The 20,936-nt window shown below is 42.2% G+C and overlaps 2 protein-coding genes across 3 annotated transcripts; both read right to left on the reverse strand.

Moving 5' to 3' along the window:
- Positions 1-506: 506 nt before the first annotated feature.
- Positions 507-9,649, reverse strand: LOC137197245 (ankyrin-1-like). Of its 2 annotated transcripts, XM_067610531.1 has the most exons (5): positions 9,188-9,647; positions 7,635-7,718; positions 7,244-7,396; positions 5,737-5,835; positions 507-4,475 (listed from the first exon to the last, which is right to left on the reverse strand). In XM_067610531.1, exons 1-4 carry the CDS (start codon positions 9,404-9,406, stop codon positions 5,764-5,766), a joined length of 528 nt encoding a protein of 175 aa, XP_067466632.1. In that variant the 5' UTR covers positions 9,407-9,647; the 3' UTR covers positions 507-4,475; positions 5,737-5,763. The 2 variants fall into 2 exon arrangements, with proteins under 2 accessions (XP_067466632.1, XP_067466641.1); XM_067610540.1 differs by lacking the exon at positions 5,737-5,835 and having other exon boundaries at positions 9,188-9,649.
- LOC137171582 (ankyrin-1-like) lies at positions 9,429-20,919 on the reverse strand. Its single transcript, XM_067575595.1, has 11 exons — positions 20,679-20,919; positions 20,369-20,465; positions 19,951-20,179; positions 19,262-19,390; positions 19,012-19,131; positions 18,839-18,923; positions 18,541-18,615; positions 18,070-18,201; positions 17,762-17,917; positions 11,370-12,009; positions 9,429-11,058 (listed from the first exon to the last, which is right to left on the reverse strand). Exons 1-11 carry the CDS (start codon positions 20,917-20,919, stop codon positions 10,569-10,571), a joined length of 2,394 nt encoding a protein of 797 aa, XP_067431696.1. The 3' UTR covers positions 9,429-10,568.
- Positions 20,920-20,936: the final 17 nt, after the last annotated feature.

A 20,936-nucleotide genomic window follows, 5' to 3' on the forward strand; every position in this document is an offset into this window, starting at 1 on the left:
AATACTCCAGAGTTGGGCAAAGTGAAGTTTTTCCGCCCCCTACTGGCAGGTACAGCTTGTGCACATTCTGCACACAGTTACATAAACATAGAAGGATCAATTAAACTTTAAACCACCAGTTTAAGTATAGCCTAAACCTCTTGCAAACACATGCAATGGCTGTTTGTTTTATAGAAATGCATTTTGATAATTTCAATTGATTCATGAATAGTTAAAATGGACACGTATAACCATTTTTGTAGCCAAACAGGGTCTAGCCACTTGTGCATCAGAGCATTTATATATTTGTCTATTTATATGTATGTTTTGGAAGAGTAGCTCAGCTTGAAACTTTTGCTACTTTTTTGCCTTTAAATTGCTCAGTGGTAATGTAGATGAGAAGGCCCAGGTAAATCCAGCATGTCTGCATGTTTTTAAAGCATTGTGTTCAAAGATATGGCATGAGCAGTGGCTCGGTGTGGGTGGATGTGGGTATCTCACACAAAAGCATACACGCCATACACAAAGACATTTCATTTCTTTATTAATTTTGTAAATGTTGAGCTGGTGTACAGAGTAAATTGTCAATAGATGTCCTCGGATTTGATTGGATTAAAAGGCTTTTACATGTATATTTTAAATTCATGTTTGACTCTCCATAACAATAAAAAAAGCAAACAAAACAAGTTAAAATACCCACAAGACCCCTATTTATCCCCAGGTTGCAGGCATTACCCAGAACTCAACAGTCTCTTGGTAGCTACAGCTGTATGATGCTAAAAGTACATCCATAACATAACTAGAATCCCAGTTGACAAGTAAGGGTGCATAGCATTCTAAGTAAATATATATATATATATTTTCATATATTTCATATATATATAGCCTTTTATGTTAAAAACATTTTCTGTGCATGTGTGCAGTTGCATTCCTTAGTATTGAGTAATATGCTATTGCGTTAATAATGTCTTCAATCCATTCTAAAAGGAATATACATGTGTTCTCTAGTTTTTGCAACAGTTAATATTTTTGCATGAACTTGGTGCATGGCATCATCTCAGTAGTCCCTCAGTGCAGGGCTTTCCATTATTCATTTTTCTGCCGTGACCACTCCTCCCTCTGCGACTCCTCCGTTCAATCCACATTCAAACTGTCACCACGTGGAAGCCTTAGAATCGGCTCAGTCTTATATTTGGTAAGGGGGCAGAAGTAGATCAGGGGGTGGGCTGTGTTGAGGAAAAATGCTTGTCATCTTGAAAGACTAGCCATCCGAGCCACCAAGCCTCCCCCACAATTTTCATCTAACTTTGCTTCTCCCCCCCACTTATTGTCTTTTCATCAGACCCCTCCCTCCCCCTCCCCCTCGCTCCATCCCTGACATCAGCAGTGGATTTATAAATGTCCCCTGCTTCAGAAACAAATCCAAGCATACCATAATTATGAGCCCTTAGAGAGCAAACCGTATGCTATGACATAAGGGGTGAGACACCGTTACACTGCTGTGTACTCTGTGTGCTCATTATTGACATCTGACTTATTGTGGTTGTTGAAAAAAAACAACAAAATAGAAATAATATTTGATGAAGGGATAATCGTTAAAATGTGAAAAACCCATCTGAGGCTTCGCTCTTTAAATCTCTCCTCTTACATGATTTGCATGTATGTTTGTAATGAAATGAGAATGAAGTCATATGTTTAATGATCATCAGCAGATATTGAGCTGAAACAACAGAGTGTATACCCTATCATCTACTATAGTTACAGAGCCAACACATATGACTACTTTATAACAAGAATTACAGTATACCAAGACTTTACATTCATCATCTCTGGCTGGAAAGCCGTACTAAACAAAAACTTAATGTATGGGTGCTTATTGCAACGTTTTCGTGACTTACAAATGTTACTATAATAAAGCCTTCAATGTCTAACATAAGGTTTGAAATAAATGCATGTAGATAATTGATATAATGTGAGATGGCACGCTTATTGAGGTAAATCAACTTTTAAAAATATGTGAATTAGAGTTACACGTATAATCTGAGAGCCTCTGCTCTTTGTCCATTTGCAATATTACTTCCTGTGATATTATCACAACTTCAATGTCCCATTATCCAGGACTTAATATGTGATATTAAAATCACACCCACACCAACACACACACACACAAACACACACACACACACACACACATGCGTGCATACAGTAGGATTTCTTTCAAGGTGCATATGAATGTCATTAAGGTTTAAAAACTATGACTTAACACACCTCCATTCCCTGATGAGTAACAAAAACAGACACTGGGCACTTTGCAGATCATGGGATGGCTGGTATGTAGTCATACCAATGTTTGCCCAGTCTTACTGTAAAAACTGTAAATCTGTAAAACGACATTAAAACATAATAGCTTTCTTTTCTAAAGCGGCAAAGTGATAAAATGTTGGATACTAATGTACTGACATCATTTCTGAGTGGAGTGAGAAGTAGCCTAAAGCTGTGATAAACAGACTGAAAGCCCGAGTTTAGGAAGAACATGAACTATGATCCTAAAAGTCTTTCTCTAGCTCTTGCTGTCACACACACACCCACACACACACACACACACACACACACACACACACACTCAAACAATCCTTTCCTTTTGTAAGCAGTTATTGCTTCTTCTCAAGTACAGTTAAGACAGTAAAATCATGAAAAAAGTAAAAACGAGAGACACACTTCGGGAAGGGTCACACTCACAGTTGCGGGTCAGTATTACAGTTTCTCATCACAGTGATTGGTGACTGACTGACTGACTGTCTTTGCTACACTTCAAAGAATTGCCAAGGAGACAAACATCAAAGCTCAACACGTCCTTGACCCTCGACGCAACACTTTTTTTTTCTCCAGCTGACTCTTCATCTTTTACCCAGTCGAACCAGTGCTACATAATTACCAGCGTTTCAGCTACGTTACCCTCATCAAGTGACATCTCCCGGTGGTGGTGAGATGATCTATAAATTCACCTCATGGGTGGTGGTGTTATCAGGTATCAGATAGGCCTACTGCATGATGAGGTCAAACAGCTGGAGGTGAGATCCTGCCCCCTGCTGGAGGTGGACAGGACTGCTACATCTACTCTGAGAGGCTGACTGGAGGGATGAGGGGGTGAGAGGGTGAGAGGTGGAGGTAGGGCCATAAGGGTAAGATTGAAGGTGAAGAGAGGTACTGGGATTTTGGCTCAGGCAGACATCTGATCAACACACAAACCTCACAAGGATACAGCACACTGATGACGAGAAAAGGCGGAGATGTGGGATGGTAGAAGGTTAATCTCTCGCGGTAATCTGTCATTCATGGTATATCTTATTTCCACCCTCTCCACAAGGCAAATCACTCTCAGAGAAGGTCAGGGAGGCAGGTTCACTGCAGAAACCTGCCTCCCAAAGCTCAAAAACCCCTAGTACAGTAAATAATGTCTTCCCTCTACACGTCAACATGTCAAAAGCAAAGGGTAAAAAGCACATGAAAAGCACAAAGAAACAAACAACCTGACACACCAAAGTCTGACGTTTAAAACAGGCAGAGCGACACAACATTTGCATGTTCTTGTACCCACAGAGATCTCAAGATATATAGAATAATATATAGGTTCAGACAGAATGAACCAAACAAGAAAAACAGGGAGGAGTTCCTTATGTACCTGAAACAGCAGCATCAGTGGCATCGCATAGGGATCTTATAACATAAACAACACACGTAACACACAGTCACGTAGAGCATTTTAGTGCATACGATATTATGTACAACACCGATATCCTTGGGTGATAATTGTAGCTTTACTGGACTTTGAGAGCACTGGGACAGGTTTAAAACTAGTTTGTGATGCTCTTAGCTGGAAGAGTGTGGCAGGGAGGAGGGGGAGTAACCTGTTGCCTAGAGATTATGTAATTCTTGTTATTTTAGTCTCCCTTTTTTCTTAAGTGTGATAAACGTTTCCCTGTGGGTTTAGAAAACAGGCCAGTGATTGACCATACCCTACATTGCATGCCTGTCCCATACAGCAGTGTCTCCTCCCCATCCCTCCCCACCCTTTTACCCACCCCATGTATTCCCTCAGTGTTTGTAGTTAAAGACAGGCCATGCGGCAGCAGTCACTCATGCTGATACAGATAACAGGAAGCACGTTTTGGTTGCTAGTTTTTTTTTGTTTGTTTGTGTTTGTTTTTTTTTTGTTTTATACGAAATCATGCTTCTAGCCTACTAGTAGATGTTTTTTTTCCCCACGGGTTCTTTTAAAAAAAAAAAAGGTAATAAAAACTACAAGTAAATCCATATCCTTCCGGTGCGTGCTGATAGTCGGCATAGCCGCAGTGGTTGTCGTTTAAGTCGGTGTCTGTTGCCGTTCATTTCTGTCCATCTGCCTTTTAATGTGTATTCTTCCGTCTGTCAGCTGCTGCTGGTCATGTGTCCATGTAGGATGGTTTTGGTGAAGGGGTTGAATCCTGCGGAGAACTCTGTGGAGAGAGGAAAACATGCTGATTCAGGACAAGCCACACAGTTTGTCTTCTTGCTACAACTGACCAGAGCAAAAACTCAAAGAATCTACTGAGCATGTGGCATGCAAACTGCAGTACATCAGTGTAATACTGCTACTGGGTTTGGCTAAAATGTCAGTCTTTCAATTTCGCGTTAGTTGATGCTCAAACATCACCCAGTTTCCTCTCATTGAACAGTCTATAAAACAACACATTAGTTCTGCAAAAGCAAGCAATAATGGTTGGCAAAAGTAGTTTAACATTCAATTGTGAGTTGCTTGAAATATCCGTAATCTCAGGAATGTCATGACCTTTATGTTAGAAAGGGCAAGTCACACACACACACCCATACACACACACGCACACACACCATGGTGGCTCCAGATAGCAATTGACACACAACTGGCCTAGCATTGACCTTGAGAGCAGTCTCTTTACAGCATCCTTTTTTGTTGATGTTTTCTGCTGTGAGCACATTGTACCAACCCCTTTTTTCAGCTGGTCACAACATGCACAAGGAAATCAATTAGCCTAATATAATTGATTGCAAAACATTGATGATTTATTTGCATCAAACTTGTGTTGTCTGGTCTGTATGGAATTATATTTGTCTCATTTTTGAAAAATATTGCTTCCCAACATTGTAATTATATGTTGTAGAAAAATTATCACAAAAAGTCTAATTTAATTTGAGCAAACAAAAATCCACTCTGTGCTCAATACATATATTTGCATGTCTGCATTATGCACAAATATAATTACATACATCTGAGATAAACATAACAAAGCATTTGCCAGATGGCAAGCAGCCTGATTTTTTTGATTATTCATGTTGTAAAAGATGTGTTTGTAAAAACTGGGAGAAAATATATATTTACTCTTTAAAATTAATGAGTTTAAAAACAAAATTACCGATGCATAAAAGATCACCTCAGGTTTGTATTGACACTTCTGCTTACTCCATACAACCTGCATTGATACTGACTGAAAGTCTGTGTATCAAATTCATATCTATATTACTCTTTTTCCAGAGTTTCATTTATTATAGTTTTTAAATTTCTTTTGAGTGTCATTTTACATTTAAATCATTAGTCAAACTGAAGATTCATGTGTCATTTTGCTGTGCCAGCATCACATTACATATCATTAGTACTGAATTTAATGTACATTTAATCCAGAGAGACTGGATTAAATGGTTTTGCCCACAGGTCAGTCGAGGCACTGTGGGTCAGTCCCGTACCTGCGGGGACGCAGCACTCAGTCTGCCTCACTGCTTAACTCTCCGCAGACTGGCACATTTCACTATCTGAGCACCTTTCTTCACATCCACAGTATCGGGCTTCATCAGGGGGGAAGGGGTTGGCAGCAGGAGAGGTGCAGGGACAACAAGGGGGAAGGATTGAGGAGAGGTGGGATGACAAGGGCAGGACAAGAGGTTGAGGGAATGTTAGTAAGGGACAAAGTTGAGGAAAGAGGAAAATGAAGGAAAAGAAGTGATAAAGGCAGAGAGATGAGGACGAAAAACAGGTGGAACAACAGAGGGAGGAAATGGTGCCATGAGGGAAGAGAGGATAAACAACAGGAAAGATAGCAGAGGAGAAATAACAGAAATGTGAGAGACAAATAAGTGAAGAGAGAGGAAAGGATGGAAAAAGAAAGAAATTATGTCAAGGAAGGACAGAAGTGATGGGTGGCAGTGGAAAGACAGTTGAAGATAAGAAACAGAAACATCTACAGTATTTGGAATTCAGAGACGTGCATCAAATTATATTTGCAAATACAATTTTAATTTGATCTCTTGAGCTAGATGGGTGGGATTTGGCCACATAAGACAAAACACTAAGTGCAAGAAAATTTACACAATCATAACAGCACATTCTTTGATGGACACCCTTGAAGTATGAATCGTCTTGATGTGATAAAACCCCAACCATCTGCTACTTTATGCAGATATGAAAAAAACTTGTATGACAAATAATATTTGACCCAGCTCTGAACTCTGAATCAGAGAGTCTTGCAGGTTTGAGTGATACAGCACACAGTCAGAGTTGAATGACCACAGACTTTAATGAAGGTAAAATAGACAGAGGAATCATTGAGTTAAGTGATGGGGCCAAAACGGATTCATTCAATCATCAATGTGTAAGAAACAAACATAATGAATTGAAGGTGCAGCTTAGTGATGACTAAAATGATGAAACCCTTGAATTGTCAGTGAGTATTTCACCCAAAGCAATAACAGCGCCAGCGCAATTGGCCTCATTTGTTTCTCTTGCATACAAAAGATGAACAGGAATATCTGAATGGAGATTAATGTAACAGGTCACCAATCAAACAATTAACCAAACACACTTTACACTCAGTCTTCTCTACTGGTTTAGGACTGACACATCATGAAACAGGGCTATAGCCTTTAAGATCATGAGAACTCACACAAACTGTGCTCTCAGCCTGTCACTACACCATACTGAAGCTCATGCAGGTTAAGCTACTTAAGCACCTTTGGGGGATGCCTGTGAAACCACAAAGATGTGAGACTTTCCAGCTCACTGCAGCACAGAGTCCCCTGTTCACTAGCACCAAGGTACATGATGGATTTAAATCAAACAGGCCGACATCAGATGGTGTTCAGCTGTATCATCTGATTTGATTCAGTCCATTTGGGCTCTAAGTGCTCCCTGCATGTCCTAGCTAATGGGAGCCTCAGGTGTTGCAAACAGAGAGCTGCCTGCAGATCAGAAGCCCACCTTGCTGCTGTCCCGGCCCAAGATGGCGTAGTTCATGAACTGCTCAGCATCCATCTCCAGCTCGTTGGCATCCTGCAGTGAACCCTCCACGCTCACCTCCTGAACCCCCTCCTCACCTGAACCCTTGCCTCTGCGCACAACCTTACGTACGACCTAACACATACACACATGTACATACACACAGGAGGGTGGGAGAGAGTGGTGGGTGAAAGCAGAGAATGGATATCAAGTTGAAAAATGAAAAGTCAGAGTTGGTGAAATATAATGAAATGGTGATGGATATAAGAGTTGTTGATTTGGCTCATTTAGCACATGAGATTTGTTGACAATAACAAAAATAGACAATTGCAACCCTAAGAAAACACTATAAAAACATGTTAAAATGACTGACCTTTTTTGTGACAATATTCCCATGCTCGTCCGTGAACTGTTCCTCGCTTACTTGCTCCCCAGGAAGATCTTCAACCTCATCACCCTGTGGATAGAGAAGTATTCCTAAATAACGTTTCTTTTATTAAACCAGAAACTGCATTGCCTTTACATTTGAATCAAAGAACTATTTAAGTAAAGCCAGTATATTTTCTTTAAAGTACTGGACTTTAACTCTGGAGCCTGTGTATACAAGTAAGTAAGTAAACTCAGGATGGTGAAAAGTAAATTCGTACTCAGCAAATTATGGACCTAAAGCATGTTAAAATAACTGTCACAGCTGCCACTGTGTCATTATTTGCATGCCATAAACTCTGCTAATTACAAATGCAGAGAGGCAGATGAACAACAGATGGGTGAGGGGTTAGAGGGTTGCTTGTGGAAGTATGTAAATCTAGCAGTTGGGATGCATGGAGTTCACTAATGTTTGTTAGTTAAACTCATAATTACAATTCATGAGGTTCATGACAATACTGTTACAACCCCAAGAATGTGAAGCATATCAGCGCCGCTATTTATAAGATCAGAAAAATTCCTGCAGCCAGTCAAGTGAGCTGAGAACAAGAGAAGGTCGAGCCTGTGTAGACCCGGATAACGCTCCAAAAACCTCCAAAAATCAACACAGTCACAAGTCACATAGTGTTTGTTGGCACTGAGAGAGTCCAAGGTACAGTAGGAAGAAAATGCCAGAGTCCATCAGGCTTTTTTATAGAACTGGAGTCCAAATGTGTTAAGTCCAAGACAATCTATTTACATCCATCACAGCACAAGATGAGCCACATTCTCACATACAGCAATAACTGGAGGATGAATTATTATTGTTGTATTGATCTGATTCATACTTTGTTCTCATTGTCCAACTCATACAACATTTCCTAACAGTGTACACAGTGTCCTCACTGCCACACACAGGACCCATGTATGAGATTTAGTGGCATCTAGTGGTGAGGTTGCAGATTGCAACCAACTGAATACCCCTCCCCTCCCCCTCCCCTTCCAAGCGTGTAGGAGAATCTACAATGTCGCAAAACTTGCAAAAAATGCAAAAAATGCAAAAGGCCCTCTCTAGAGCCAGTGTTTGGTTTGTACGCTCTAGGCTATTGTAGAAACATGGCGGTGCAACATGGTGGGCTCTGTGGAAGAGGACCCGCTCCCCATGTAGATATAAAGGGCTCATTCTAAGGTAACAAAAACACAACAATGCCAATATTTCTGCCAATGGATCCCCCTAAATCTTGCACGCTGGTCCTTTAAGTCATGCCCACTCAGCTACAGAAAACCCTGCAAATCATTTATCTTTATTACAACAAAACCTATCCTGTATCATTCCTGCCTTTTATTAAATGCGCCAAATTGCATCCCTTAGCCTTTTAACAAACAATATTTTCTTCCTTTTCCTGATTGTTTTCCTTCCTGTAAATCCTTTCTCCAAATATCTGTTTGACTCTCCTCTGTCCCTCTCTTCACTCTCTCTCTCTCGCTCTCTCTCTATCTCTCTCTCTTTGGTAGTAGTACCTTGAGGATGACTCTTCGGCGGACCACTCTTGTGGTGACATTCTCCTCTTCATCAGCCACTCCCTCGACCTCACCAAGCTCGCGGTCCAGCTGAGCATGTATGTAGGTGAGTACAGACCGCACAGAGCCGCTGGCTATATGGAGGACATTCTGACAGCTGATGACCAGGAAAGCGAGCAGCACGAAGCTGAAGAGGAGCTCTGTTACCAGGGCCCACATTGCCCCACTTTTATCCCCAGCAAATCAACGCAGCCTGTTTATGTGCACACAACAACGCACTCCCCCAGCCTTCAGTGCCTTCTGTGGAGAGAAGGTAACAGCTGCAGCACCCAGCCTTTTGTCACTGGTTCAATCGCACTTTGGTTTTGTGTCTTTCAGTTCATATCCCTCTTCTGTTAGCTGGGGCAGTGGGCCCTTTCCTCAGCTCTCTCTTCCTTCTCCTTCCCACTGTCAAGTCAGGAGTACCCAGGCAATGAAATTAAATCCAGGCAAAAGCAACCTTGGGAGTCTTGTATTCCCACCTCTCTGTCCTTCTGACCATGTGATCTGTGGGCTTTAAATACCTCTGGCTACTCCAGCGAGGCTCTGTATGCTGGGGTAAGAGCACTAATACGCCTGAAGCCTGACTCCCTTTAGGTTCTGTTTCTCATCCACACAGCCTTGTAGGCACATTTCCTCAAAAACAATCACTTCACTATACAGACACAATTATACATCACTGCAACACAGTGTGTCCAGATTAAGTTGAAGTGAGACCAAGCTAACTGGCTCTTTTATCACCAGTAAGAGTACATATATAGCAGCAAGCCCACAAAGGCCCTAAAAGCAAAAGTCTATTTCTGCTCTCAGACAGTTTCAAAGCTGAGATTGTCCTTTACAGTGTGTTGTGTCAGTGTTGTGTCAGTGTTGTGCCAGAAAGCTAACACGTTGGAATGATAGGGATCATGTAACATGAGTGCAACAGTGAGAATGCTTGCTATATTTGGCCGGACATGCTGTTTGTGCCCATCTTGGGCCCTAGCCTCTGTGTGTGTGTGTGTGTGTGTGTGTGTGTGTGTGTGCGCGCGCATAGGTGTTTGTTTTCTGTATGTTTCTAGGATCTATCGTGAATAATGGTAATTTAAATTTTAACTCTGACTTAAACATATGGCTTCTGGAAGAGGCAGGACTACTACTGAAAATGCACCAGACTTCCTGATTGTCTGATCAACATTGTGGCCAATCTGCTATAGAGCATCTGCCAAAAAAACATAAAGAAATCTGTTTAACTTTTTTACTGTACTTGACAGCATCTATCAGGCAGGTTGAGCCTATGAGATATGATAGTTTAAGTCCATGTGTAGAAATAATTTTTTTTTTTAAATGCCGTTTTATTTCATGCTCAGTCTGCATTTTCTGGCTTTGCATGATTACAGTTGAAGTCTACACAGCATTTACCTGCCCTAAAATGTGTAGTTTCTGTATGACTGATGTAGAGGACAAAAATGTCTCTCATTGTGCATGGGAGAGGTAAATTCCTCACCTGGCCCTTTAGGCGCACGTCGTCCCAGGCCCTCAGCTCTGGTACCCTGTGTGGGAAGCCCAAACCCTTCTCAAATGGCTGGGTACCTCTGAAGTGCCCCCGTAAGATCTCAGAGTGCCCCATGTCCCTCACAGGCTGAAGCAAGGCCTCCTGGGACACATGGGATTGGTCTCCTTCCATGGCATTACGTACCGATGACATCATGTTGTCGATGGCCTGCCTGGGTTTAGGTGGATTGCCCACCCAGGCCTGAGTAGGGTCAGTGACAGGGATCCACCCTGGGCCTGTCTGTTCCTGCAGGTAGGAAAGGAAAGAGCCACCCCCACCTCCGTTTCCACCGTTACCTGACCTGGAAGGAAAGAATGGATCCCTGAGGGTGATGTGCATCTCAGCAAAATTTGTGTGAACCATCCATAACAATGGACCATGTGAAGTTACAGCATTTACTGTATGTACATGTTCGTTCCATGGAAAAAAAACTTATCATAACCCCTTAGCGGTCACTACCTACTCAAGAAATTAAAAAAACCATCCAGTTTACAACTGAAATTCACTGACATGCAATAAAGTTTAATGGGATGTTAGCACAGGTTTATTGTTTTGCTGCTGTGATTGTGACTTTGCACTATCACCTGACAGGCAGCCAGAGGTCAAACTCACCTGTCTCCATTCCGATCAGCAACACAGCTCAGACCAGGTGACTCACTCAGCCGTGCATACACCCTTTGCTGTCCTGCAACAAGAGAAAGCCCTTCCTCTGAGCCCGTCCCTCCTCCACCTCCTCCTCCTCCAGCATCTCCACCAGTCGTACTAGTGACAGCTGATACCTCCGAACTTGCCTCTGACCCCTGACCATTGTTCAGCCCGTTAAGATTGATCCCAGCGATGGTGCCCCCAAGCGAGGCCGGCGTGGCAGTGCTGAGCGAGTCAACACCCATCTCTGAATCGTCTTCGGGCAGCTCAATGGAGCCACTCAGCACCCCACCCCCTCCACTGGCTGCGCTGGCCTGACTGGCCGGCCGACCCAGACTTCCGTATGGCAGTCCCAGCAGACCTTCTGAATCATCAGCATTGCTGCACTCCAGCGAGGAGTCCTCCACAGGCACCAGGGAGGGGCTGTTGCCTGAGGGCCACACCTGCACATCAGACATCTCCATGAGGGTGTCCTCTTCTGTAGTGGCAATGGGTGCACAGTCCAGACTGGAGACTTCCTGCCAGTATGGCTCAGCGCCCAGTGGGGAGGGCAGGCTGTACTGCATGGAGGCCGGTGAGAGAAGCTCGTCCTGCGCGAGACCATAACCTGGAGCGAGACAGAGAGAGGCACACTGACACCCGGCCCCCCGCCTCGCTCCCCACCTCACCCCTACAGCACCGGGTCCCCGGGAGGGGGTAAGTGCCCCTGCCCAGGAGCTGGGCATCTAGGGGAGGAGTAGAGGAGGCTGAAGGGACAAATGGGAAAGGAGTGGGGAGGGAGAAAGGGGAGGGCCAAGACAATAGGAGCTGGAACACAGGTGCAAAGAGCTTAGGACAAGAGAGCAAGGGCAGCTTTTAGAAGAGGGGTTGTCAAGCTCGATCAGCCAGCGCTGACGGTGAGAGCAGCAGCGGCAGCAGCAACAGACACAGCCAGACTGAGACTGAGGTTCGGGCCCAGCAGTGACTGATGCTGCTCTGCTGGCTGCCACCTGCAGGGAGATGGACAGGAATTACTGCCTCTGCCCCTAACCTGGGGCTGGGACACACACCTGTCCAGCGGGGACACACACTTAGTCACACATACACATGCCATAAGCACGCTCTCTCACATTCTGTCTCATACTAACACACATACACTCACACTCACATAGGCATGCATTCAACCCCACTCAAAAACAGGCAGGTTAATATTGTTGTCAGGCTGGATAGCATGCATGCAGGCAATCTCATTCCCTCCTCACACACAAACACACAGCTCACTCCATTCAGCTGCTTGCTCTCTCATTGACTCACATAATATTTTTTCTATAACACAATCAACATGACATCTATAAACATTAAAACTCAGTAATGCTGATATTTGCGCACATATAAATGAAAAATAGATTGGATTTTCCCTTTGTTGTGAAAGCCACATGGTTGCTGCCTCAAACATAAATTTGAATGAGTATTTCAAGTATAATCATATTAAGTGAAACTGCACACTGTTAATGTGCTGTGGACTCAGGTCACTCCTACAACAGTCTCTAAAGTCAGACTAGGCATGATAAAGCACAACAGCACAAGGCCACAACAGCAGGAAGGATTTTTTTATTGAGATAATAACTGCATATTGCACAAAAAGCCTCTCTGTTAGTGTGAGGCTGTTGAAAAGTCCATTTCAAGATTATAATGACTGAAGTTTTGATAGATAGAGAGATAGATAGAGAGAGAGAGAGAGAGAGAGAGAGAGATAGTCTATGTGTATACTGTATGGTGATTAGAAACTTGATTCATAGTTGGCAGTATTGCGGTTGAATACTGCTGAGAGTGCAGTAGATATTTGTGACACCATGCAACCAGAAAGACCTCTTGTACCTCTTGTACTTTCTGTTTTCTCTCTCAGCCTCTGAACTGCTGTCAGTTGTCAATAGAAACTAATAATAATTTAAAAATAACAAAACATTTTTGTATAGTGCTTTGTCTTATGGCATCATTATTAGTATTAAAAGTGCTTTAAAAACCAAAGACAAGCTTAAAAAAGGGAATATATGGACTCTTGACACAATTAATGCCTGTTTTTCATTAGAATTGACAAAATATAATTCAGAAGCTTTATAAGACTGAATAAAAATATCAGAATACAGAATAGTGAGGTATCTGTTGTGTTATCAGGTTCCTTTAAATTTTAGACACCCTTATCACAAATTCCTGATCATCCTTTAAACAAACTCCTTTTATATTTGTCAGTACATTGGGAGTTTAAATCTCAGTAAAATCACCTGCAGCAAAAACATTTTTAGTTTTAATAGTAGTACTTTATACTAAATTCAACTGAAATCAACTGATTTTCTGTTTACCCTTTTATAAACACCTCAACTATATTATGGATTAGTTGCAGGTGAAAATGTGAATTATGATTGCAGTAAGATTAAACCTCTGTAGACTATCTGATGGAAGAAGACATAGTCTACTTTGGAAAGAAAAGCAACATGGTTTATGATTTTAGTACATTCATCTCTTGCAAAGAAATGAGGTCCAGGATCAGGTGACTGTATGTGTATATGAAATATTGATTTGGTGTTAGTTTGTGTTTATAAAATGTACTGTATGTCAAGACCTGAAGCCACGATTGTTGCATTATGTTTTTAGTGACACTGTGCAAAATACAACGTGAGAATTTTTGTCTGCTATGACTAATAAATTAGTTTGTCAGTCCCCTCAATGTTGAAAGATGAGGAAAAACGTGAATGGGCGAGTATGATTGCCTGACCCTTCAACTGAAAGACATAAATACAGAAAAAGCAGTGAAGCTCGCATAAAAACACATGTAAAAGGAAATACGCTAATTTTCCCTGTACACAGAAATAGTGACACACTGGGAATACATGTATATGGAAGACACGAAACACTTATAAACAGTTATAATTTAAACATACAACATAAAGACGCTCACGTTGATACACTCAGACAGACTGATGAGTTCACATTTATAAGAAAGGTACAACATCGAATTTACCCTCATACAACACACACATAGACATTTAAAATATTGTTAACACACAAAAACCCATCAAATGAACATAGTTTACATAGAATCAGTGACATACAAAACAACCACAACATTCATACATGAACGGACACGTGTCACAGTTCACAAAAAAGGTTTGTGGCCTTTTTCACCCCCCCATAGGACAGATCACTGAGGAGGAACAGAGACAGACTGTAGGGTCAGTATGCATGCCGTGCAAAGACACATCTGTTGGTCAAGCAGCAGTGCATGCACTTTCTAAGCCTTACTCTCTGACAAACCAGCATTACTCCTGCCCCTAATCCCAGTGTCTCCGTGCAAACACAGGGGGAAATGGGCGATGAAAGTCAGCCTCATGCACATGCAGACAGGCAGGGCAGGGAAAGAAGGGATGGGAAGAAGAAGGAAAGGACAGAGTGGGAAATAGAGAAAATAAGGGCAGCAAGAGAGCAAGAGAGAAAGAAGAATATAAAAGGGTGATGAACACAGACAGAAACAGTGAGAGAGAGCGAGGGTCACCTCCCCCCTCCCAGTGGGTGCTGAGTACACAGTCTGTGTGAGGGGAATTGGTCACAGAGCGGACACTTAAAAAAGTGGGGTTTTCAAAAGTACGAAAATAAAGTAAATGCACGACTAGCTGCAAAAAAAAAAAAAAAAAAGATAAAGATATGGGTCAGAGGTCAATATGAGGTCGGCATGAGGTCAGAGTTCGGAGAGGAGTGAGAAGGAGGAAGAGGAGGGCGGCTAGGCTGCAGATGACATGTCCAGAGAAACACAGAGAGAGGGACAGATTCACAGGGAATATAAACAGGGCTCCCAGATCGACACTCAGTGCACCAACATTAGCCCTACAGAGAATCAAACTACACCTCATGCAACCACAGGCAGAGAGAATTTACTTTAAATATCCCCTTACAAAAGCTTGGAGGACGTGGTGTAAGTCTTACACTATATAGATCTAGTATAATATTTTATTTTCTAAGATACAAAGGATCTTGAATAAACCTGAGAAATTTACTTTTGCTATTTTATTCATTTGCTAAACTATGACATTATTTTTACAAAGCTGAGGAAAAGACAGGTAGATAGAAACAGATAGAAAGCTGCAATAGAACTGATTCCTCTATTGAATAAACTTTCTGCTTTTTTCTGTAAAGCTTCTTCAGTAAAACACACTGTTTTGTTAATGATAAGAATTAGGCATCTGTTGAATGGAGCTGAAGAAACTTGAATTAAGCTGAAGTAAATGAAACAATGAATAAATTGACCTGTCAAACTAACTGAGAAAATATAAATTAGTAGATAAATAAATTAACAAACAAATGCATAAGGAAATTGAAAAAAAAAATTCTCTGTCACTGTTAAAGGGGACATATCATGCCTTTTGTGATTTTGTTATTTTTATACTGTTATGATGTTGGATGTCTATGTTAAATATGGTCAAAGGTCCAAAACTTAGGTGAAGGTATATAAAAATGCTCCCTTTCAGTCAAAAGGCAGGGCTTCAGCCTGCTCTGAAGACTTCATTTGCCTCTACTTCCTCCTCATGATGATGTCAGATAGATTGCACACACCCACAAACAGCCGTTCATTTCATAACATTTGTTGCTAAGGTTGTTGCTAAGGTTGTTCTATGGGTTGTTCACACTATCCACTCACATATTTTGGATTTTATTCGGATTTGGCTCAACCATGTACAGATGTATTTGAGAAGTTTCTATTTTGAGTAAAGAACAAGAAAAAGAAGTGAAATCCTACCACTATTGTTTGTTGACGTAGACTCCATAACAAAAAAGCCAGTATAATATAAATAAGAAGGGTTTTTTTAATGTAAATGATACAAAGATATTACAGTAGAGCCCCAGAATATAAATATAGACCTGGAAATATGCATAATATGTCCCCTTTAACACATTCTTTGTTTATTCTTTGGGATTTTCCTAAGGGGTGTGGCCTGAAACTTAATTTTCAGTTTCTTTCTTTCTTTTCATAGAGTCAATTTTTTAAAATTTCTTTATGCATTCTACTTATTTATTCATGTATTTTTTAATATAAACTTAATTATTTCTCAATTAATTTCATTTCATTTTATTCATTGACTCATTTTATCTAAATATATATGTCAGGTTTGGTCCCCCATAGTGTCAGCATAACTTTTAAGTACTGTGTATAAACCGGTCAGTATATAAGTCAGAAACCTCATGAAAACCCATCTTTGTTAGTTAAGCAGAAGACACAATATCCAGGTATTGTCCCAATCAAAGCACAACCGCATTTTTAGGCAGAACGTCAAAGCAGGAAAGACCTTTGGGAGGCAGGTAGCCAGACAGATAGACAGACAGGACGGATACACGGTAATCAGATTCACTGCAGCTGTGATCTGAATGTCTCCCTTTTCACCCTTTGACCCTCATGGTCGTATTTCTATGCATCGTTACATCTCTGGGTATTGCTCCAGTTTTCACAGAATAGGACCTGTCACCTGTCGGACTGACTCGTCATCTGCACTGGATACAGAGAAGAGAAGTCAGTCCAGTAAGAGGAGGGAGCTCACACCAGTCCAGAGGTGAAAATGGAGTCAATAAGATGTAGGGTATGCATGCGTGAAGAGAACCATGAGGATAAGGAGTAAAAGACTGAGGACTGACAATTGTTAAGAAGGCCACTTCTTAGGCTAAACTAGACTTTTGATCAATGTTCTGATCATGTATGACACTGTTGTTTTATAGACATCATAGCACTAAAATCTATGAATCTGTGACTTAAAAATAGTCTTATGTATTATATTGAATATTATATTATATCATATAATACTGATTGATCTGACTCTCACGAGCACACAAAATTCACAACAATAATAACACTTACAACTATAAATTATACTTTAAATGAAACTTTACTCATCCCTATGTGGCTCTTGAGTGCTTTGCTCAAAGGCTCTTCAGTAGGGGGTTGCTTGCAAACAAGATTCAGCGTCTAGTCACATTTTTCTGTATGCTTCACTCTAGAACTTCCCATCACATTGAATGAATACATAGAGTAATGCATAACCACAGGCACTACAGAGGCTGTAGTGCAGTAGGAGTGTCCTGAGTCCCTCTGCATGTTGCTGGGGTAAAATCCTGCAAAAGGTTGATGTTTGTGGCAGCTTTCACACACAACAGCATCATGGGGGATACGGAATAAGGAAGACACAGGGACAACGGAGAGAATTCAGGAGGAAACAGACTTCACTTTGCCTTTAGAGGAGGGAGGGAGGAGGTATGTTTATTGAAAAGGTGACTCAGGGTCAAGGCAAAAGGGATATGGGGAAAAGGGCTGCACTGTGGGATTTGGGGAGGGGGCTTACCATTGGTCATACCAGGGGAGATGTGCTCTCTCTCGTTGTTTCGGCGTCTGCTTAGATCACGGGAGCCTTGTCTCGCAGGCTGAGGTGGTTGGCCCTCCAACATGTTAACTATGTCCATGCGGTCAATACTCTTCAGAGCCGTGTACAAGCTCTCCACTGCAGAGAAGACGCATGAAGGAGAGACACAAAAAGACAAGGAGAAAGAGGAGGGGAGGGGTATCCAGGACCAATAGCAATACCATTACAACAACAATCTGACTGTGACTGGGTGATGAAATTCCCGGCAATCTCAGATCTCGTATACTCACTCTTGGCCCTTTTGCCCTCGCGGGTAGCCCACAGGTTGAGCAGTGCAGAGCTCTGCTCCAGCAGGGAGTTTGGATTCTCCACGCGAATCTTGTTGATGTCATCCACACTGAGCTGAAGCTCACGTGCCAGCTCTGTGAAGAAAATAAGACAGAAAAGATCATGTAAGTGAGGGAAATATATATATATCATTTTGCCTATGAGTCATGCTGTTACAGTGTAAACAGTCCTTGTTCTTGAAATGGTACGATGCATCACAGTAGCTCTATCCAGTCTGTTAAATAGCTATGACTCTTGGCAGGGAAAGAGAAAATAATTAGTTTCATTGGCTGGTTGCCATGTTATAACTTTGTTTAATCAGCACAGAGCTAGACAAGCTTGTCAGACATAAGATAAACATGGATGGTTTACAGCACATAAAGCGCACACTGCACAAACACAAACACAGATTCAGTATATTCTCATTCACTTACCAGCCCAGCTCAATCCCAGCTGTTCTGCAATCACAGCCATCTTCAGCTCTGTCCTCTCCATGGCACTCATCGATGCTGCAGAAACCAAACCACAACTGACACTTTAACATCTGAGTCTATGAAATGTAAATCTGAGATTATCCTTGCAAGGCAACACTGTGCGGTAAGATCAGAAAAGGAGTAGTTGCATCTTTTGGAAAAACTAAAAATGAGAAAAAGCATCATTCTGTACCTTGTTTCAGTGCAAGAACATAAGCAGGTACAATCATTTACAAATAGGATAGTGGGAGATTCATACCCATGGCTGGTTCATTTAGAGCGCTGTATCTTTCTCTTAAAGCCAGCGGGGTCAGAGTTCGCCTCCGGTCTTCACTTCCAATAATCTGCCAATCACAAGCAAACAGAGCTTAAGTCTGTTATCTGAAGAGAGATGTGTTTCTTGTTAATGCAAGATCACTTCAAGATCTTTACCTTGATACATGGAGGCATGGTAATGTTGAGGTTACAGAGCACATGCTGACTGTCTTCATACTTGGTGGACTTGCGCAGGAACGACAGAAATCCAGTGGGCTCTTTACTGCTGTCTCTCACCTTAGACGCACACAAGGAAAGCAATGAAGACAAACATGCAGAGCAGACATGGAGCTAGGGGAGCAATAGTTAGCTACAAAAAGTAAAATCCTGAAGACAAAATTGTTAAGTGGAAGTCATATGATAATACCTTAACAGAGACAGGAAGTCGGTTATCTCTGAAGGCCTGGAAGCTGAAGCAACGAGGCTGCTGGGTGGCCTTCCTCACTGGCACAAGATTCCCCGAACACTCCAGGTGAAGCGGCATTCCCTCCATCACCTGCAAGAGGCGATACAAAAATTAGCTAAAGAGAAAAGAATATAGTGCAGGAAAGCACGGCACAACCCCAGCCAACCCAAGACAATGGATGAGGTGTTCATTATCACTATAATTGCCCAAACTGCAGTTCACTAGCAAGGACCACACCATCAACGAGATGCGTTTGGATGATTTATTGAGAAAAACAATTGATGTGCATAGTTCTTTTGGTTGCTGACTGTGTTACGGGGAACCCGCCGCAGCACCTGGGCAACAGCGGACCCCCTCAGGACCCTATGAAGGAGAGGAAGAATCATGAAGAAACAGGAAGAGAGAAATAGGGTGGGAGGGAGGGGCGCAGAATACGAGAGCGGAAGAAGCGGAGAGGGTTAGGTGGTATTTACAGGAATGCCGGAAGTGGTGTAATTGAGGTGTGGTCCTGCTCCTGAAACTTCGCTGAATAGCTTCAAATAATGGGTCTGAGACCTTTTTTAAAGTCAATTTGAATACTTTATATAGATAAACTTAATAGAAACCTACAATTTTATGATGCTATGACCTTTTTTCTAAACTAAACTGACCTCTATGTCTCTGCTGCGGGCCACCTCTGTGAAGTTCTCATGCTGTTCCAGGGTTTTATCCATCTTGTCATCAGTCATGCAGTAGCAGCGCAAGCGGCCCTCGCGCAACTCATTCATCTTAGCAAACACCACAAACTTGGCCATGTAGGGTACAGCTGACAGCTCTCTGTAGAGCAGGTTGGCAAAGGAAACAGCCTCGGCTGTCCGAGGACAGTCTGCGAGCCAGAATCTGAGATGAAACAATGACATGTAATCACAGGTATTACTCTACACATAAATCTATCCATTCTTTGTCTCTTTTATAAAGGCAGTCAAGCGGCTTGCTAGAAAATTATTTTATATGGCAAAAACTTACACCACACAATTTTTGGCATGATGGTTGATATAATGTACAGTATGTCTTGCTAACTGAACTTACCTTGCTGACACATTGGTTGTAAAACTGGCACAGTCATTAGCATAGACAAGCTTGGTGGTGCCAGTAATGTCCTCCCATTGGGCTGGGGCTGTGCCTCCTGGGAATCAGAGAAAGAAAGAATAGAGATGGCAAATTGGCAAATATAAACACAGCAACTTTGTTTTATCCAACTATGGCTCTTCCACCACTGGAAATCAACAATTTTGCTCCATAAATTTTTTCTTACCATGGAAGAAAACTTCTCCCGTTGACAAAACACACACACACTTAATCACCCACCCACATAACTCCCACTTGTGGCATCCAGTACCTATGACAGAGCAAAGCAGACGCAGACTGGTGGTGTCGCCCTCCCCAGAGTCTCGGGGGCTATCCCTCCAGGACGGGGGCAGGGGTATACGCAGGCCGATGGGTCGGTGAAACTTGCGCCGCCGAGGCTCCACAGTCACCACAGGGCTAAAGTTTGCCTGGTTACCCAACAGCTTTGCAACCAGCTCATCTGGAACTGGCTGTGCCTGAGGTTGTAAGTCAATGATGGAGAGGGCGTGCATAACATGGGCACAAGTTT

The sequence above is a fragment of the Thunnus thynnus genome, chromosome 2 (assembly GCF_963924715.1).
Source record: "Thunnus thynnus chromosome 2, fThuThy2.1, whole genome shotgun sequence".
Classification (NCBI taxonomy): domain Eukaryota; kingdom Metazoa; phylum Chordata; class Actinopteri; order Scombriformes; family Scombridae; genus Thunnus; species Thunnus thynnus.